The following is a 21002-nucleotide window of genomic DNA, read 5'->3' as shown; positions in this document are numbered from 1 at the left end:
ATTCATAACCTTTTAATTTCCAGGCCACTCCTTCAAGGAAGAATGGGTCAACTTGCCATGGCCAAATTGCCACAGCCAACTTGCCACAGGACATCTCACCGTGACACAATTCAACAATTCATCTTAATTATTTAAAATAATTTTAAAAATATTTTAACTTTTGTTGTTCGCATTTCATTTTGTCCCTCCTTTTGCAGCCTTTCTTTAATGATTCTATCCCACCATTTCTTTGATATATGTAACTCTTGTCCCACAGTGAGTTGTTCTGCAGCGAGTTGGCCGTGGTGAGTTGGCCATCACAAGTTGGTGATGGTGAGTTGGCTATCATGAGTTGTCCTAGACCCCTCTCAAGACCAGAAAGTATGCATTGACTGTGTGGCAGAGACAGGCTCATAGCTGCCATGGAAGCGATACAAATCAGTGTGAATCTTAACCTTTTGGAACAAGTTACAGACTAACACCTAAGGATTAACAGGTGGCTTACTCTACTGATTTATGTATAATGTCAGCATCAGATACTAAATAATGAAATATGGTTTAAACATTTTCAATAAGAATTCAGTGTTCTTTAGGATAGGGAGCAAACAAGAGATACAGTATATTTTTCTTCCATTTTTGAAGGCAGATCATTCATATTGTCTTTAGAAATTCTTAGCAAAGTGTACTCTTTTTTTGAGTTTTGCATCCATTATTTCAGAACTCCACTTCACAGTGTTTTTCTCCTTTTACCTTGAGTGTCTGTTTTGTGTTGTATGTGTTCAAATTATAGAAAAAAATGTTTACTTTATTGTGTTTCACCGAAAATAATACAGGGTCTTATTTTCTTTTGACCACCGATATAAGCACCTGGCCTTATTTTCGGTGAGGTCTTATTATTTTTGAGGTGCAGGAGGCGGCGAGCGTGGTCAGCTCATGGCTGCTGCTATGTTGAAATATTTTCAGGGAGGGTTTATTTTAGCACAGATGCTCAAAAGCCCAATTGGGCTTATTATCCAGGGAGGTCTTATTTTGGGGGAAACAGGGTACTTTATTATTTTATTATTTTATTTACTAATCAGATTTTTGAACCATCATCTCTCTTAGAGTAGGATTATGGGAGGTGTACAATAAGAAGTTAAAATATAAAAACAGTATACAAGAATTTAAAAATTAAAAATGTAATAAAAATGCATTTAAAATGATGCAAGAATAATTAAGCCTTTTAAATTAAATTAAAAGGAGAAGGGAGGGCTCTCAGGGCACCAACCAACTCCACGGCTGCATGCTCCCCTGTGCTTTCCAAGCAAGGGTACAGAGCCATGTTTTAATTCATTTTTAGAAGGCCAGGTTAGTGGAGGCTTGGCTCACCTCCAGAGGGGGAATGCTCCACAAGGCAACGGCAACGGCAAAGGAAGCTCTCTTCCTAGATCCTGCCAGTCTGAGTTCTTTGATGGATCTGCAATATACCCTCCCTGCCTGACAAATGGGATGGGCCAATGTAATGGGATGAAGATGGTTCAAGTAGCCTGTTCCCATGCTATATATGTATTTTTATATACAGTTTATCCTAAAATAAATATTATTTTTATATACATTTTAATTGCTGGTAATAATAATACAATTGCCCTGCTAGGTGGCGAAATCCAGCTGGCTTTGACTGATCCCAAAAGGAGAACTAGGATCAGATCTGGGTAGGATTTGAATAGGATACCAGCACCAAACCCTAGGGCTGTAAGCTAGATAGTGAAACTGAAGCATTCAGAAAGAAGGCACTGCCAAACCATTTAATGTTACTTTTAAGAATATTATATGGATGTGAGCAGGATATTACCAGGAACTGAATGGAAAAAGACATTTTTAAAGTTAAACTGCAAAAAGCTGCATTATAAAATCCTTCACAATGTGGAACTACTAGTAGTATATTCGCATTCTGATTCATATATTGGTTCCGTTGGTGAAAACCAAGTCTGGTTGCTTTCAAACATATACTGAATAAAATCCTTAAGCATCCTAACCAAGTCACATGCAGAAGTCTAAACTGTAACATAGGAAAAGCAAGAAAAATCTGGAGACATATATACACGGCAATAAAATATTGCCATGGCAGAGGGAACTTCATGGTAGGCTAAGTTGAAAGCCATCAAAGCAGTAATTACAGTGGTTTTAGGCAACTTTGTCTACATTGTTTGGAATTACAACCATCCTAATCTCAAAGATGTTAAATTAGCTGACCCTGAGCCAGAATATGTACCATCAAGATACTGTAGATCAAAATTGCATGAAGAAATGGTAAGGGAATACAGGAGGGAGAAAACTAGGAGTATCAAAGGTTGTCAGGTTCTCTTGGAAGATGACTTTCTCTTAGCACAAAACCAACTGGATTAATTTACTTCTGGTCCTTTGTGATAAGTAGGCTTGCCTTCTAAAGCAGGGGTCTCCAACCTTGGCAACTTTAAGACTTGTGGACTGCAACTCCCAGAATTCCCCAGTCAGCTTTGCTGTGGGAGTTGAAGTCCTCAAGTCTTAAAGTTGCCAAGGTTGGAGACCCCTGTTCTAAAGGGGTGGTGGCAGAGCTGGCACACCCTTCCCACCCTTGATCCACTCACCTGCCCGGTGCCGTTTGCAAGCAGCTCTGGCTTGTTGCTGGGTCACTGCCAAATAGAGCGATTTTAGGTTAGAAGTGAACATGCGTCCATCTCCCAGGCAGCAGGCTTGGGGCAAAGTCTGAAAAACAAAAGAGGAGATAGCGTGCAGGGTGGAGACTACAAATGGGATTATAGAACACGGGAAATAAGCATGCTACATTTCTATAGTACCAGTGTCTATAATAAGGAGGGCAATTCAAGAGTGATTTTGCAATACTGTACGTAAGAGTCAAGATCAGGTACAGGCCTTAATTCCATGGAACATCCGTACTCCGCACGCAATGGGTGCCCTGTTATTTTTCATTGACAAGGAACTTTGGTAACCAGAGAAGGGAATTAGTCTTTGGGGCATGCAATATTTGAAGAGGAGGCTGCCAGTCAAAACAGAAAAAAAGTGGACCAGAGAATAAACATAGAGCACTACAGTATAAAATTGCTTCTTTCGTTTACAGGTAGTCCTCGACTCATGACCACGATTGAGCCCAAGGTTTCTGTTGCTAAGCGAGACAGTTGTGAAGTCAGTTTTGCCCTGTGTTATGACTTTTCTTGCCACAGTTGTTAATAACATGGTTGTTAAGTGAATCTGGCTTCCCATTAACTTTGCTTGTCAGAAGGTTGCAAAAGATTATCACATGATCCTGGGATAATGCAACCGTTATAAATATGAGTCAGTTGCTAAGCATCTGAATTTTGATCAATTGACTAAGGGGCCGCTGCAGCAGTTGCAGTCATATGTTGCTTTTTTTTCAGTGCTGTTGTAACTTTGAATGCTCACTAAACAAACATTATAAGTCAAGGACTACCAATATTCTGGTAATCGGTATAATGGCCCCTATTCTCAAACAGCTCTGGGAGCACCGTCCCCGCTTCTAGGTAAAGTCATTGTACTTAGAAGAGCTTTCCACTTCTATTATAGAAATGGTATTAAAGCTTAGCTCGAGAAGTACCTAACTCCTCCATTTTCACAAAGAGGACTGTTGTGTTGGGAGCAGGAGCTTTATCATGCCTTGTAAGGCCACCCTCGGAATACTGAATCCAGTTTTGGTCACCACGATGTAAAAAAGATGTTGAGACTCTAGAAAGAGAGCAGAGAAGAGCAACAAAGATGATTAGGGGACTGGAGGCCAAAACATATGAAGGACGGTTGCAGGAACTGGGTATGTCTAATTTAATGAAAAAAAGGACTAGGGGTGACATGATAGCAGTGTTCCAATATCTCAGGGGCTGCCCCAAAGAAGAGGGAGTCAAGCTATTCTCCAAAGCACCTGAGGGCAGGACAAGAAGCAATGGGTGGAAACTAATCAAAGAGAGAAGTTACCTAGAACTAAGAAGAAATTTCCTGACAGTTAGAACAATTAATCAGTGGAACAGCTTGCCTCCAGAAGCTGTAAAAGCTGCAACACTGGAAATTTTTAAGAAGATGTTGGATAACTGTTTGTCTGAAATTGTACAGGGTTTCCTGCCTAGGCAGGGGGTCCCTTCCAACTGTTATTCTATTCTAAGTGACACACACACACACACACACACACACACACTCCACCAATACATGCTAAGAAACTGTTTTTCCCCAGCAGGACAGAAGGGTAAGAACAGGTACTTTGTTGCATCCAGGCACAAGGACCAAGGACCAAGGCTCACTCCACCCGCACCATCCTGGAGAGAGGGAACCCAGAATTCTGCTGGCTGCCCATGTTTCAAAGGTTTCCAGAGATAATGCCTCCATGTGCTGCAGCTGCTCCACACCCAAACAGGCAGGAGAACAAAGTGTAACTGATAATAGGCCAGTTCCTCTGCAAGCACTGAGGCGCTCAAGGCCAGAGTCCAAAGCTTTGCCGGTCACCTACTCCTCCCACCGCAGCCTGCAGAAGTGGCACAAGGCTCCTGGCCCATACTATAAATGACAGCCTAGCAGGATGGAATGGGAAGCTAAGACTGAATCATATACTGGCATTATGACTCCCACCTTCTTTCCAGATCCTTTAGGGAGGCAGGCTGGGCCTCAAGCATCTCTCTAGACTTTCAATGTCTGAAAGTACTTTTAGTATTCCTGCTCTCCTTGTCTGGTCCTTTTCAGGATCTTTCAAACTAGAAATGCTCAGGATTTGAACCTGGGACTCTCTGCAATGCCAAGCAGGAGTTCTGATATTCAGCTACAAGACCATTCCCCTCCTTGGGTAAAAGAGGCTTTCCCTTTAAGTAAAATGTTTGTTTCTCATCTCTCCTTGCAGAGATAATTCTAAAAAAGATGCTCCAGGTATTCCAGTAAAGAAGGAAGTGAAGTAAAGATTATTTATACACATATCAACATGCATACGCACACATTTTTGCACACTATATCCCTTTGGTGTCTGTCCATCACTCACAAAGTTACAAAAATAAAAAGGAATGGAGAAAAGAGAGGCTAGGTATGCTTCCTTGAATTCCAAAACAAAAATACATAGTGCAGATAGTCCTCAACTTAGGACCATGATTGAGCCCAAAAATTCTGTTGTTAAGTGAACTTTGCCCCATTTTATGACATGTCTTGCCACAGTTGTTAAGTGAGTCACTGCAGTTATTAAATTAGTGACATGGTTGTTAAGGGAATTCGGCTTTCCCATTGACTTTGCTTGTCAGAAGGTTGCAAAAGGTTGATCGCATGATCCTGGGACATTGCAACCGTTATAAATATGAATCAATTGTCAAGCATTTGAATTTTGATCACGTGACCCTGGAAATGTTGCAGGTCACTTTTTTCAGTGCCGTTGTAACTTTGAATGGTCATTAAACTAACTGCTGTAAGTTGAGGACTACCTATACAATAGAAAGAGGGAAATTCACCAGCTAAAATAGGCATCAATTAAAATTTGCACATTCAAATAATAAAAACAAACCCAAAAAGCTATTTATTACATTGTGAAAGACTACCGAGGAATACACTAACCAACTTTCCTAGGGCAAAGAGTATCATAGACTATTGGGAAAGCTTTCTCATCCCCTCCCTATCCTTGTTTCCCTCAATTTGTGCTCTGCCGTGGTTAGGGTCAAGGAATGAAAGAGACTACTTTTGATGAAGACAAGATTGAGAACAGGTTCTCAAGCCTGGGCAGGCTTGTTGTTGTGGCCTGCCAGTGGCCAGCAGAGCTGGCAGCAGATTCTGACAGTGAGGAGGTTGGGGAGGAACATGGGCCAGTCTTGGAGTCTTGGGAAGGCTCTGATAGGGGCTCTATATCGGAGGCAGAGAGAGGGCCAGGGCTGTCTGACAGTTATCAGCTGCTTCCAGAATCAGACATCAGTGAGGCAGACGAACAGCTGGAGCCTGTTCCCAGTGTGTGCATGTGCAGAGTTGCCAGAGAAAGGGAACAGCTAAAGAACAGGGGTCGATTTGGGAGTAAGGCCACAGGTGGACGATGAATGGCCTTCTCAGAGGAAATAAAAGAAGAGCAAAAGGGGAGTGGAGTTTGCAGGAGACAATTAGTTCGCTTAATTGGTTTGTGACTCTCGGAGAATCTGCCAAGTTTTGCAGATATCGGCCTGTGAGCTCTCCAAGCCAGATAAGGTCTGTGACTGTAAATCCCCCCCTTGAAAGACTTTGCTGGATGTGAATGGGCAGAATTCACAATAAATTAATAAAAGGTTTTTTTAAGAGCCGAGGTGGCGCAGTGGGTAGAGTGCAGTACTGCAGGCCACTTCAGCTGACTGCTAGTTCAGCAGTTCAGCGGTTCAAATCTCACCAGCTCAGGGTTGACTCAGCCTTCCATCCTTCCGAGGTGGGTAAAATGAGGACCCAGATTGTGGGGGCGATATGCTGACACTGTAAACCGCTTAGAGAGGGCTGAAAGCCCTATGAAGCGGTATATAAGTCTAACTGCTATTGCTATTGCTATTTTATCAGGACAAGGAGTTGCTTCATGCTCTTGGAAAGCCCAGGTCAGAACATTTTTAAATGGGAGCAGGTTTTATGGAATGGTGTGATTACAAGCCACCTCCAGCTTAATACATTATCATCAAGAGTGTGAATTATGCCTAGGAACATACTTGATAGCTGGTGGAACTGATTTAACAAGGAAGTAATTCCCTGTTAAGTAGAGGCGCCTATCAGTAAAGTGGCTGCGGGGGTCTGAACTACTAGGATGTTCTGAGCACTGTCATTTTATTTATTAAATTTATATGCTGCCCATCTTGATATCCAGAGGAATTTTTGTAATGCAGCTCCATGCAAAATATGTTACAGTAACCCAATGAAGAAGTAACTGTTATATGTTAGCATATTTTGATCCAATGACTTCAGGAATGGGCAGCATTTACAACATAAGATTTGCAATGTTGAAAATACAGTATTATGTCATTGAAAAAAAATACAGTGCATCCTGACTACCATGTACAGCAATATTGACCGTGCGGACAGATAATGTGTTTGTGTTGCTTATTGTCCATTATATGTCTAGTGATCTTTCCATTTGCATAGGATTTAATTAAAAAAAATTAATGAAAGTTTTAACACAAGAGCAAAAATCAGTACAAAATCAAGCAGAATAAGAAGGAAAAAAGAAAAAAAAGAAAGCTAAAGTGCAAAAAGAAAAAAGATACAGGAAATAAAGAAAAGTAAGGAAGAAGATAATGAAAAAGTGGGTTCCAATCTTTACAACAGTTATAACCACAATTGTAGATCTACCTCTTTCTGTAAATCTACATAGGGATTCTTTTCTTTTTTTATTCTATTGTATCTAATCAAATCAAAACCATAAATCATGAGTCTATTTTTTTCTATTTTACGCAAAAAGCCCATAAAGGGTTTCCACTCGGCAATAAACATAGAGATTGTCTTTTCTCTAATCAAACAGGTCAATTCACCCGTCTGATCAAGTTCTGTCATCTTCACCAATCATTCCTTCTTTATAGGTGTTGCCAAAGTTTTCCTCTTTGGACATACAATAATCTTGCTGTGGTTATCATATATCAAAAATATCATGACTTTTCTTCCAACTGTTTATCAGACTTGAGGAAAAGTTCTGATTTCAGTTGTATATTAATGTTTAAAGCCCTCTGAAATAAAAGCATCATTCCAGGAAAAACAATGATTTTTATCATAGAAATTCTTCCCAACAATGGCCACTGTAATTTCTCCCACCTTAGCATGGCTTTTGAAACTTCATTCCATGCCTTAACATAATTATTTAGTAAATTCTTTTAAGTTTTCCCACTGATGTTTCTATTCTCTTTAAAGGCTCCTGCAAAGCCAGCACCAGGACATCCACAAATTTCCTTAACTTCTTTTTCAATCTGTTCTTCACATAATTTTCTCATCTTGTTTTATATCTCTGTTCAATATTTAAAGAAGTAAAATAAGCAAGAGAGGAGACAATGGGCATTCTTGTTTTATTGCCTTTTGTTTTGTTCTCTGCTTACAATTACGGGTAATCCTCAATTTACAACAGTTTATTTAGTGACTGCTTGAAGTTGCAACAACAATGTAAAAAGTGATATGACTGTTTTTCACATTTAAAACCATTGCAGCATGTTCACATGATAAAAATTCAGATGCTTGGCAAATGACTCATATTCTGACAAGCAAAGTCAATGGGAAAAACAGATTCACTTAACAACCCATGTTATAGCTTAACAACTATAGCAATTCATTTAACAACTGTGGCAAGAAATGTCATTAAAATGGAGCAAAATTCACTTAACAGGTGTCTTGCTTTAACTTACGATCACAATTAAGCCCTACCTGTATTTGTTCTATGACATATACCGTATTTTTCAGAGTATAAGACACATCTCCCCCCCCCCAAAAAAAGAGGGTGAAACAGGAAGGTCCAGTTCAAACTTTCAAGGGTCTTCTTCGCATCTAAGAAAATCAGTGACTTGTTTTGTGTTTTTTATGTTGCTAATATTGTCCATTAACTACCTTTTAGGTGAAAGACAACGTTGATCCTCAGATATAAAATTTTGCAAAATTATTTTCAGCCTCTCAGCCAAAATTGTTAGGATATCAGCCATTAGTTTCTTGTTAAAGCCAAATCTTGCCCCTCTAGGTATTAATGATGTATTAGCCTCTTCCCAACTCTTTGGCCTCATTCTTCTCTGTAAAATAGAGCTCAACATATTTTGTAAAGGCTGTGAATAATCCTCAAAACATTAATAATAAGATCCTGAAAATCCATCTGGTCCAGGTATCTTGCCTGTTTTAATCCTTTTTATAGCTCTGTAAACTTCAGTTATTGTTATAGGTCCATCCATTATCTATTTAGAGTCCTCTGTAATCCTGGGTTAGATTTTTTTAAAAAAATATTCATCTGTTTTCTCCAGATTTGTTTTAATTTGAACTGAGTCCTTACTGATGGTGTAGTGCAGGGATGTCAAACTCAATTGAGGGCCGCATCAGGATTGTTTTTGACCTGGGGGGGGGGGGCTGGGGTAGGCGTGGTCATGATGGGGGAGGCAACTTGACTTCACTCATGTTGGGAGTGCCTGTGGTGGCCTGAGCGCTCTGCCAGTGAAAACAGACTCCTGAGCGCCGTTTTCAGGTGGGACAGCCTCCTGCAACCCTCTGCCAGTGAAAATGGAGCTCGGGTGGGGAGGGGGATGTTGCCCTTGCGAGCTCTGTTTTGGGCTAGGACAGCCTCCTGCAACCCTCTGCCTGCGAAAATGAAGCAAACAACCCTCCCGAGCTCCGTTTTTGCTGGCAGAGGCACTGCAGGCTGGTCCTTCGCTGTTTCCAAGGTAGCTCTGCAGGCCAAATCTAAACACCCCATGGGCCTGATTCAGCCCCTGGGCCTTGAGTTTGACAACCCTGGTGTAGTGTAAACGCCATGAAATATTTTAAAACAAGATCTTCCGCAAAGCTATTCTTCCTGCCCTTCCTTTCTTGGAGGCACTGGGCAGGAATGCCTTTAAAATATTTAAAATAAAGATTTGAATGAACGTTTGTTTTCATAATAATAGCAATGAGGATTGCCACACTTTATTCCACAATTTTTGTTCAATTTCTTAATCTAGTCTTAATTATTTGGTGGCTTTGAATCCAAGCATTAGATTAGGAGAGTAATTTTAAACTGCGTTTATACTATATTTTAAAATTATAATTATTAGCCACCCAGTCACATTAGTGAAATAGGCAGCCAGATAAATCAATCTAAATAAATCAAGAAATTAAAAATAAAACAAATTAACTAGTCGTGTCTTTGCTCATAATTTTTCGATGGGGCATCAACTAACATCAGATAGGTTATGTCACCTACTGAGATAAAACCAAAATATCTGCCTGGGCATAATAAAAGTTGCTTCATTTCTCCCATTGGTTTAGTCACACATAGTGCAGATTCAATTAATGTAATTCTAGAATCATAATCATCAGAAGTAAAATATGGTCTTTTCCTTCTGATCTTCAAAAAAGGCTGCAGCCTTTTTAGCAAAAATAATGCTCATCAATTAGAAATACATCTTTTTTGCAGGAATCAGTTGTCCTAAATAGCTAAATAACCCTTGAAAATACAACACAATATATATCCATATTTCTATGTGATACAACTCAATGCCTCAGAAATTTCAGGGGGCATTGCCCCCCTAGTTTAAATAGCATGGATTATACCACAAACCAGCAGAACTAGAACAGCTGTGTGTGCTTTTCTCTACAAACCATAAAATGACAAAATACAAAATGAGTGCAACGCAAAGAACGATAAAAGGCCATCATTTATCCCTATAAGCATATGATCTGATACTCTTGCTTGGCACGGCCCAGCTGATTTGTACCTTTACTGGCACAATGGATTAGACTCCTCTGCAGGAAGAGTAGTAGCTGCTCAGCAAGAGCCTGGATGTGATAACCCTTTGGCTCTTGGTTACGCTACCCCAACAATCAGAAATACAGAGAGCTTTGCTCATAGCCACCGAGTCTCTTTGTATCCAGGCTGCAATGAGTTGTAAACTGACAGGTGAATGAACCCCAAAGGCTGGGCGAGAACAGCCAATAGGCAGCTGGAGACGCCAGATCAAAGGCAAAAACACAGTCATAACTCAGGGCAAAGTAAATCACAGGGGCCTGGCCCAGAAGAAAAACCATGTAACCGGGCAAGCAATGGGGTAGGCCTTTCTTTTCCTTGCCATCTATTCAACCATCCTTAGGGATACTGGCAACCTCTCCCTCCACTTTCATAAAGCTGCTGTTCTCTACACTTCCTCAAATCCTCTGTAAGATAACTTATAGCTGCATTTCAAAACAGAGACTGGAGACATCATTCAGGCCACTAAGATATTGGGCTTCATACAGTAATACAGAAATGGGAAAAAACCCGTATTATTTTGGGGGGGATATTTCTTCTGGAAGGAAGATTGTGTCATTGTGAATGATTTGGAGAGTGGGTATGTGTGTGTCTCTTGGCTAAGCATGGCCTTGTTTAGGATTAGGAAATTTCCCTGCATATATTTTGTATGCAGTCTTTAAGGTGCCTTTAAGGAGGCTCATGGACAGTTTTTCATATTCAATCATTGTCTATTTTTCATCACATTGGCTGTAGAACTGGAAGAAGTAATTTATTCTTTTTTATTTTGAACTATAGAGAAACCAGCCACATAGCATTCGCAACAATAGATGGATCACAACAGGACATACTTGGATTTCTACATATTTTTGACCCATATATCAATCTCTTTCCCCTCCCATTGCTCCATTCCTTGTGTGTTCAATCACACTTGGCCAATAAAAAAATCTATTTACTCTCCGAAACACAGTTGAGAACAAGTGTGTTGGTGTTTCCTGCATCTCTACACACCTCCCTTATGCAATAGTTTAAACTACAGTCCCAGAGTTGCAATCTACTGTGGAGTTCTTCTATCACAACATCAATATTCCTGGGTTAGTAACAATGAAAATGAACTGAGGTCTTCAAGGACAGAGTTACATGTGGAAAATACAGTGGTATTTATGTGAACAATGTATGTTTATCTGATGGAAGCTCAGTTTGCTTTACATATCTAAACAAACTTTATATACTTTTGAATGAATGAATATACGTTGCACATAAATGGTCCATCTGGAAGCAGCTGGGATAAAACATAGAGTATATTTAAATTGTCTGAGGACATGCTGGTGCTCTTTAATGCTGACCCAGCTTCAGACCAATTTAAATATGTATATCAAGGTCCAGCCTTTATTAGATGTGTAAACAATTAAAGCAGTCTCTATGAATCAAACGGTAAAACAGGGACAGCGTATAGTATACCACCAAGACAACTACTTTAGTACTCTTTGTTTTAGAGTCTACATAGGAAACTCACAGAATCGGTGTACTCATTGCTTCTACATAGAGCTCATCTTAAGAGTGCATTTTAATCCAGCAAGAAAAACAGAAACAATACAAAACACCTTCTTTTCCTTTTCATAACCATTCATAAGTCATGCCTGCTGCATCTCTCCAGTTCCCAAGTCCTCCTTAAGATAGCTATTCCTGCTTTGGAAGGAAGTGCCAATTGCAACCATACACTTTCAGTAATTCTCCACCAACACACTAGCAATTAATTCCTGACACTGTAGCAGATCACTAATGGCAGCTGCCATTCTATGGCTTTCAAAAACGGCTCTATGTGCAATTTAGTCCAATGAATTACAATTGAGATGACATGATCAATGATACTTTCAGTTCTTTAATGTTATCGAGCTGCATTTCTAATTTCCCCTGCAGCATGTTTCTATTAAAAATGCAATGTGGTAGGCCTGTGAGGGCGAACCTGTGGCACACAGGGCCATATTTGCTGGCACGCCAGCCATCAGCTTTGGCGCGCATGTGCACGCCAACTAGCTGATTTTCAGCCTTACCAAGGGCCGGGGGAAAGCCTCTGGAGGCTGGGGAGTGTGAAAAATGGCCCCAACGGGCCAACTGGAAGTTCGGAAATGATCCATTTCTGGCTTCCAGGGAGCCTCTGGGGTGCTGGGGAGGCTGCTTTTGCCCTCCCCAGGCTTCAGGAAAGCCTCTGGAGTGAGCTTGTGCGTGCATGCGCATGGGGGGGTTGCGCATGCATGCACAGGTGGGCGGGGAGGATTGAATTGGTGTGGGCATGCGTGCATGTGCGATAGCGCGCACACACACAATTGTGACATGCCATAAGAAAAAGGTTTGCCATCACTGTGGTAGGGTCTTTTTCTTCCCTTCAAAATCCTCATTCTATTCCCTCAAAATCTATTTGCATCTCTGCCAAGAAACGTTTTTGGAGAGACCATTTCTGGTTATCAGTCTTTGCTGAGATAGAAAAGCTATCAAGTATGGGGGATGGGGGGAGGTTAAGAAACTGAGGAAATGTGTAAGAGGACAAGTCATTCCTTTGCCCAGAGCGGCTGCCATGAGAAGACTGACGTCAAGCCAAAAACTTGCATCTTAGCTGGAGGATGATAATGCCAGCCGTGCATGCTAAGGGGTGGATAGTCTCCTTATGTTATGACTACATGACAGCAAGGCCAAGCGTGTATCAGATGATGGCAGTTCAAGGCTGAAAGGACGAGGAGGAGGAGGACATTTACAATATGCCAGCCAGGAGCACAATGGTTTTCAGGGTACCAGGGCAAAGATGAGCAAAGGTCCTGTAAAGTCTCTGTTCCCTTCAAGAGATAAAAACAAAACAACACTAGATTTTAGACGTAGTGTGGTTAGACAAAAGGAGACTAAGCCAAAGGAGAGACAGACAAACAAACGAAGATAAAGAATCTGTGGAAAAAGCTTGATCGGTCAACTCTGCTTGCAAGAAGGAAGAACTGATGCACAATTTTGGATTTCTATCTGTTCAAAATTTATCACTGGCCAATTTCTGGATGGAGATTGATTAGGCCTCAGGGAGCATAATCTGTAATCTGAATGTAATCTGCCAGTCCTTCATAGATGCACTCAAGGTAAAAACTGGGAAGGGAGGTGGGACATGTGAAAAAATGCCCCCCCTCTTTCATCACAAGCTTTTGGAGCTCATCTTAACATTTAAATACAATCTCTAAAACTAAACTTGGTTCAGATTAAGTCTTTGCTTCTGAGCCACATTTTTGGTATAAACTTAAGCAGTGATAAACTTTGGTACAAACCTAAGCAAGGACAAGGTCAAGTAAGATTAAACAGGGTTTCCTAGCTAATGGGGAACTGCAGATTGTTGAGAGTGAAGAGAAAAACTTCACAATTCTCATCCCAAACTGATCAGAGGTAAATTCTTCCTCTTTTCCTCCATCCCCATCTGTATCCTCCATGAGATGCAATATTGTTTTCGCTTGTTCTCTCTGGATTTTCAGTGTTAGAGAAAGTGTTAGAGGTCAATGAAACCACCCTTTAATTTAAAAAAAAGTTTAAAATTTTTTCCTTAAGTTTATGTTCTTAAAAACGTTTGTAGGTCATTCAAGTGGTCTTGTCTTGGTTTTAAATTTTTAAATGTTTAAATTTTCCCTTTTGAGCTAGAAGATTTGACAAGATAACAGTGTTACCTCGATAAACCTATGATACAGATTTGTTACAAGGCTGCAATGAGGAAATAATATTGGATTCAGGTTACTTAGATTCTGAGCTGGTCATGAACACATACAGTAAACAAAACCATGAAGAATGAAGGAACATCATTTAAAAATTTCCCATACCAAAATTATTTTTAAAGATAAGAAATCTGATAGCAACTGTAGATAAAAAATTGTTAAAAGGAATCTGGATATTATCTTCAGCTACACCAAGACAATGTCCTTTATACCATACCGATGCTCAATCAAAGGAAGTACCTTTTGGAAATTGAACATGCACAAATAGCTGAGATAGAAAGTAACCAATATATCAAATGTGAGCATTTTATGGCCCACGAGCCACATCCAGCCCACAGTCTGTTGCAATCCAATAGCAGACTGCTTTGATTGGGGGGGGGGGGTGAGGTGTGGGCGACAGATGGTGGGGCATCGGTGACAGGAGGTGGGACATTAGTAGTGGCCATCAGTGATAATGACCTTCCACCACAGTTCTAATTTTTCATATGGCCCCTTGGGAAAATTAATTGCCTACCCCTGCAGTATATGCTACTTGAAAAACTATTGCCTTGTACTTCATCTGCAAGCTTGAGCATCTTCCTTGGTTCACTGTCTATCAAATGGATGTTCTGGTGGAGCAGAAACATTGCCCCAAAGGTGATTTGTTCAAACTCTTCCTTTGTCTTATACTCTCTATTGGGGAGTTCACCTCAACTCTTCAGAAGTTTTGGCTGATGACTTCTACTACCCCAGTCAGCATAGCTACTGGCAATAGAGGGAAAATGGTATAATTGAAAAAATAGTACATAATGAGGAATACAGTTTGGGAGAGGTATGGTTACCATGTTGAGGCAACATGTTGCATCCATCTGGTGGACAAGCGGTTCTAAGTCATTTGAAAACATTGTGTGAGGACAAGAGGTCTCCCTGACTGTTTACCCTAGCACTCAATATCCAGAAATCCCATTTAACTGTCTGCATTTATAGAAGAGAATTTTGTAAGCAGAGATGGGGTGCAGCAGATAGAAGCAGCTTTGGAGAGCCAAAGGAAAGTTTAACAGGCAAGCTTAGTGGCAGTGATGGAGCACTCCCACTTTTTAAAAATAGTATAAATATGAAATGCTGGATGTTCAGGCTTATTGTAGAGTTAGAAGGGTGTTAGAGATCATATACTCAAATTCTCCATCAACGCAGGTCTTTGCATCTCTGACTGATGGCTGCCCAGCTCCTGAACATCCCTAGCAAAGGAGAGCTCACTACTTCATATGGTTGGTTGTTTCACTAACAGCTTTGCAGTCAAGACATTTCTCTTGACAACTGATCGGCTATTATTGTATTTTTTGGAGTATAAAACACACCTTTTTCCCTCAAAAAAGAGGCTGAAAATCTGGATGCGTCTTATACACTGAATACATTTTTTGCCTGTTTTTGCTCAATTTTGCCCCCCCTCCCAGCCCTCCAGGAGAGCTCTATAAGCCTCCTAAAGGCTATCCATGCCCTTCCCCCCCAAAACTGGGCCCATTTTCATGAAAAACAGGCTGATTTTTGCTCGTTTTTGCCCCCCCCCCCCCGAGCACTCTACAAGCCTCCTAAAGGCTATTCATGCCCTTTTTTTTGGAAAAATACCGGGCCCGTTTTCATGAAAAATGGGTCATTTTTTTGGAGGTTTGCAGAGTGCAAATTTTTTAAATTTACCTCTTCAAAATCTTGGTGCGTCTTATACTCCAAAAAATATCTTCCCTCAATCTTCCCTTCTACAGGAGAAACATAGCCACATCTTTTGACCATTCCTCACAAGTTGTGGTTTCCAGATCCCCTTAACCCCCTCACAGAAGTCATTAATGAAAAGGATGAGTGGCACTGTCACTGCCCCTTCATTTAATAACCAAGAAAGAAACGACTCAACTCCATATTTCAGAATTAAGTGTACTTTTTACTGGCTACAAACGAAAAGAAGCAAAGCAAAGCTGAATCTGGATAAAAGGCGTGAAAGCAATAGATATCAATACAAGATTCAATCCCCTCCCCTTGGTACCCCAGTCCATAGTCCAATCATATTTCACCCAACTGTCAGGTGGGAGACATCTTCGAAAATAATCATCAGGATGGAATGCTGGACAGTTGGCCTTGGCAGGAAACCCCCTTCCTTCCACATGCACAAAGAGATGGTGAGGATAACTCCCTAATTAAACAGTCCTCCAGTACAGAATGATTCCCTTCCCAAATACCATGGCCCCCCTCCCCGTTTCAATGGCAACCGAAAAGCAGCAGCGAAGCAGAGGCTGACAGGCACAGTCCTAGGGCAGAGCCTGAATGTCCTCCATTTGATAATTCCCTTTAAATTGAACTGGAATCAATTCATGTGCACACTGGACATTGGGGGGGGGGAGGCCTCGTCTGTATTGTCTGTCTGCTCGAGATTCCTTGTAAACTCCCACAACTATCACTTTTATTTCTCCTTTTTTTCTTACTCAAACATACTCTTTTTCCTGGAATTCTTTTATTTACATAAAGCGCAACACCTCTACCTGGTATGTTCCTTTTAAATAAGCCAAACATGGCAATTGTGAGTTTTATCTGCTATGTTTGAATGATGTCTATCATATCACATTTGTCTTCTTGAGTTAATTTTAGTTCCCCCGTTTATTTTCTACAACTGTGCACAGCGGTAGAAATGCATTAGGGGCAGCACCTGGTCAACTTTATCTCCATTGGGAAGAGCCAGGCCTTGTTAGTACTTGAATAGGAGGCCACCACATTGATTTTAAGGTTGTAGGCTAGAATGGGAAGTAAAAACAAACCAGAGAAAAGGTAATCCCTTCTGTACTGTTGCCAAGAAAACTATGTGGTTGTATCCACAAAGTCATTAAAGACACTTTACTTTTATGTGATAATACTTGAAAAATTCAAATCTATTAGACTACACAATTTCCATCTACAGCTAGTATTAAGAATTTTTTATATTTTGGGCAAAATAATATTTTTTTATATTTTGGACTGACATTTAAGCAAGCAATTTGCTAACTGTTTTTAAAAAAACCTAAATATAGCTCTCATTAACACAATAGCAACATGTTCTGCTAGATTTCAGCCTAGAGATAATTGGAGAGCACCATGAACAGGGTCATATGGACATCAAACTTCATTTCCTTCTGAAATCCAGGTCCTGATAGGCCAACAATGACTACCGGATAATATGCATTTACTTTGCAGGAAATGATCTAGGAGGGACCACATCCTACATAGTAAAGTTAACTTATTGTGCTAAAAACTAGATTAATGACATTTATCTACCCAGGAAAGAATATTTAGAAATATTTAGGGGTCACTTTGTTGACTAGAAGGCAAGATTAAAGAAAGGTAATTATATCTATGTTTGCATCTTAGTTGACCAAGGGTTGGCCTGCTAGGCAGACCAGCTGAAAGAAAGAAGTGGCCTTTGAAGAAAGCAAATATGGATATCCTTTTGATAAGACCTATAGCTTGCAACTATGGTACAGGCAACAGGAGGTTCTTCACAGTTTTTGAATGATTTCTCATTAAGATTAGTATGGTCAGAAAACTGTCTTTGAGAAAACAGTTTTATTACGAGTTGCAATCTTTTCCATACACTATATGGCTATGAGAGGATACATAATCTATTTTAGATCAAGCTACATTTATTGAGGACCTTGGCAAGGTTTAACAGGCCTTGCTTGTACCCATGACATGAATATGCTCCCAAACATGAGGACTGCTTAGATTATAATGACAGTAAAAAGAACTGCTGGGTTAAAGAAAGCAGGGAATAATTACAGAACAGTCCCTATCTTTATTTCATATCTCAGAGTATCTACATAAATGTTAATTTATGCTCATTTCCCAAACCTCGAAACCCTTCAGATTTATTGGAGTAAAACTCTCTAGATCCACAGCCAGCATGGACAATTCTGGCTGGGAATCAGTGTTCTGGAAGGGTGACATGTACAGTTGCCTAGGGGAAATTCCCAATGAATTTTATAGTCTGCAATGCATGTTGCATTAAGACTCAACTTCAGATAGTAATTTGCTCAAATAAGAATTCTCCTATCACATCTGAAGATCTTTGTCCTATAACAAACGGAGCCCTGCAAGTTAACCCAACATCAGATAGAAATGGATGTTACATTACTAATATTAAAAGGATAGGATAATGTCTCCATGATTGTTACAATTTAGGTCCCAAAGCAGCAGCAAGTTAGAAATGCACAACATATTTTTTTGTGCATCTATGGCCCATTACTGTGGTGGTAGGTGTCTTGGTCTCATGACTATTAAGTACTATCTGACCCATTTCTGTTTTTACAACAGAAATACCAGTTTTTTATTTATTTATATGGAAACCATATGTTCTATTAGTTGCAATCCCTACCCACAAATTCCTATTCTGTTACCTTTGCCGTGATCAACAGTACCTTAGTTTATAAAATGTAATTCATTTAATTACACTTCCCTTACTTTGTTCACATGGTTCCTATCTGCCCATAGCCGATAACCCTATGCAGACATATATGAGAAGTAGCATCTCCTCCTTCCACCTCCTGATTCCTAACCTGTCCTTAAAAAGTGCTTTGTGATTAGATGTCAACCAGCACCAGTCACATTAGAAAGGAGGTGGAAGTTGTGAACCAGGACATAGCCAGCATCTCCCACTCTGGCCATGAAGGTATCTCTAGAAACTCTGAAATAGATTTTGGACAGAGTGTCTTACAGTGCCTGGTTGGCAATTCTCTGAGTCCTGCGAACATAACAAGGCTATGTCTACATATGGTCTCCAGCCTAGAAAGGGGCGGGCTTAGGACACTATTGCCCCCAATCCTCCTCTACCTCTGTATATTTCAACGGAAAGCCAACAACACTGGACAGTGGTTTGGGAAGGCAGAATCTGCATTTGGGGGTGGGAAAGGGGAACATATTGGGAAAGAGTGCCAGGTCCACGGACTAAGTCCCTATGTGAGTGCAATCTCTAAATCGGTCATCCCCCGGGGTAGGCCAGACCCTTTCATTATCACACCAAGAGCCTGCCAAGTGGTTACAAATATTTTCCCTGGCAAAACCTGCATTCCCATTTTTTAATATATTTTTAACTGATTAGGGCAGGCTTTGAAATTACAGCCTGGGCTGTGGCGGTGCGACTGTCAGATCTACCCACATTCCCGTGGGCAACCTCAGCACATGTTCCATTGAGGGAGGGCCTGCTTAATAAATCACTCTGTGGCCAGGAGGCTGCTGGAGGTGGGGAGGAAGGGAAGCAGGGAGGGGGGGCAAGTACTGGTTCATGGCTCACAAGGGTGGGACCCAAGACCCAGGATTGGTAGCATCCATGCCAAGCCAGAGGGAGTGAACTGGAGGCACTGTGGGGCCTTCGAGGCTTTGAAACAACAAGAGGCACTCAGCCTAAAGATTTCCTGGTTTCTTCTTAACTACTCTGGGACAATAAAGTGCCCTGGAACCATGGAGAAGACTCTTCCTCCTCCTCCTAGTGCTTCACCTTCACTAAATCCTGCTGAAATATCCTCTTTTTTGCCAATGAAATAAGAAAAACCTTGAGCATATGTAGAGAAACTGCAGGTCTATAGATATTGTTGAATTATACTATTTTATCTCTGGCTATATGAAGGTTGAGGAAAGATGTCCTTCTGCTCCCTCAGAGGGCTGCAAATTCCCATCCCTGTGCTTGTTGAAGAAGTCAGCAAGCAGGGACATTGATTTTATGAAGACAGCCTTCATACCCCCAGTAAAATTTGATTGCTTATTTGTACCCTATGACTATCATTAAGTGTGTACCTTATATGATTCGTGACGAATGTATCTTGTCTTTTATGTACACTGAGAGCATAGGCACCAAAGACAAATTCCTTGTGTGTGTCCAAACACACTCGACCAATAAAGAATTCTATTCTATCAAATGGAAGGACAGGCAAATGCAGCACAATCTTACCATGCTCATGCCCACTCCATGAATCAACTTCCTGGGGTGGGCCCTGGGTTGAAGCTAGTGATGGCACTACTCTGTATTGCAGACTCCGGGACCTCAATCCTCCCTAGATAACAAAGCAGTGTGGGGTGCTTTAATAGTTAATCATCCCATCTATGTATTTGCATCTTAGGTGCCAAGGATAACCTATGCTAGTGAAAAGGTTAAAGAAAGTTGAAGTGATGGCAGAACCTGTTGCCCAAAAACGAAAATGGAAGGATGTATGAAAGAGGAGAACCAGCAAGCTGATTAAGCAACACCTTTGAAAAGAACAAACGTGATCCCCCTCAGGGGAATGGAGCCAATCTGGCTTTGCTCCATGCTATGCTTATCCCAAGTGATCAGAAGGGAAAGGCTCGTCCCAGCTGCTTTCTGACCGATCCCGAGTCTTAGAGAATTGCCCAACAACAGGAAAGCAGGTCTCAGCTTCCAGGTCATCCCAGGGACCCCACCAAAGAGGAAAGCCCCAGGAGGGTCAAGCAATGGGCTGAGGGGGGGATTGAGGGGTCATAAGCGGGGCAGCCAATGGGGCAAACAGGAAGAAGGCAGTCAGCGGAAGTGGTGTGTGTGTGTGTGTGTGTGTGTGTGTGTGTGTGTGTGAGGCCAGTGTGGCCAAGTGCTGCACACAGTGTTTTCCTTTCTCCCCCATAGCCCCAAAGTTTGGAGAGTAAATGTCAGGCACATAAAGGCCAGCTCTGTGGAACGGGGAATGCAGGGTTGCTGTCCCTGTGTAACTGCTTCATAATGATGTATAATCAAGGCAGTCTTTCCCCACTGAGGCACCCACCTAACAACTGACAGTCTATGCTCACTCGGAGACCACAGCAGCCCTGCCCGCTGCTCAATAACCTTTCCTTTCCTTTTCGGCCTGCTGTTTTCTCCGGTTTGGGCTACAATCCTTTCTCACAGCTCTCCGTTAGGA

The 21002-nt window shown here is 41.1% G+C and overlaps 1 protein-coding gene across 2 annotated transcripts in view; it reads right to left on the bottom strand.

Moving 5' to 3' along the window:
• The window catches only part of NHEJ1 (non-homologous end joining factor 1), a 105122-nt gene that overhangs the window by 1970 nt on the left and 82150 nt on the right, over positions 1-21002 (bottom strand). For both annotated transcript variants that reach the window (XM_032230226.1, XM_032230233.1), the window contains one exon: positions 2586-2703. In XM_032230226.1, the coding sequence (XP_032086117.1) occupies positions 2586-2703 (118 nt within the window). The remainder of the gene's footprint in view (positions 1-2585; positions 2704-21002) is intronic.

The sequence above is a fragment of the Thamnophis elegans genome, chromosome 1, assembly GCF_009769535.1.
Source record: "Thamnophis elegans isolate rThaEle1 chromosome 1, rThaEle1.pri, whole genome shotgun sequence".
Taxonomy (NCBI): domain Eukaryota; kingdom Metazoa; phylum Chordata; class Lepidosauria; order Squamata; family Colubridae; genus Thamnophis; species Thamnophis elegans.
This window is presented reverse-complemented; position numbering and strand designations above follow the sequence as displayed.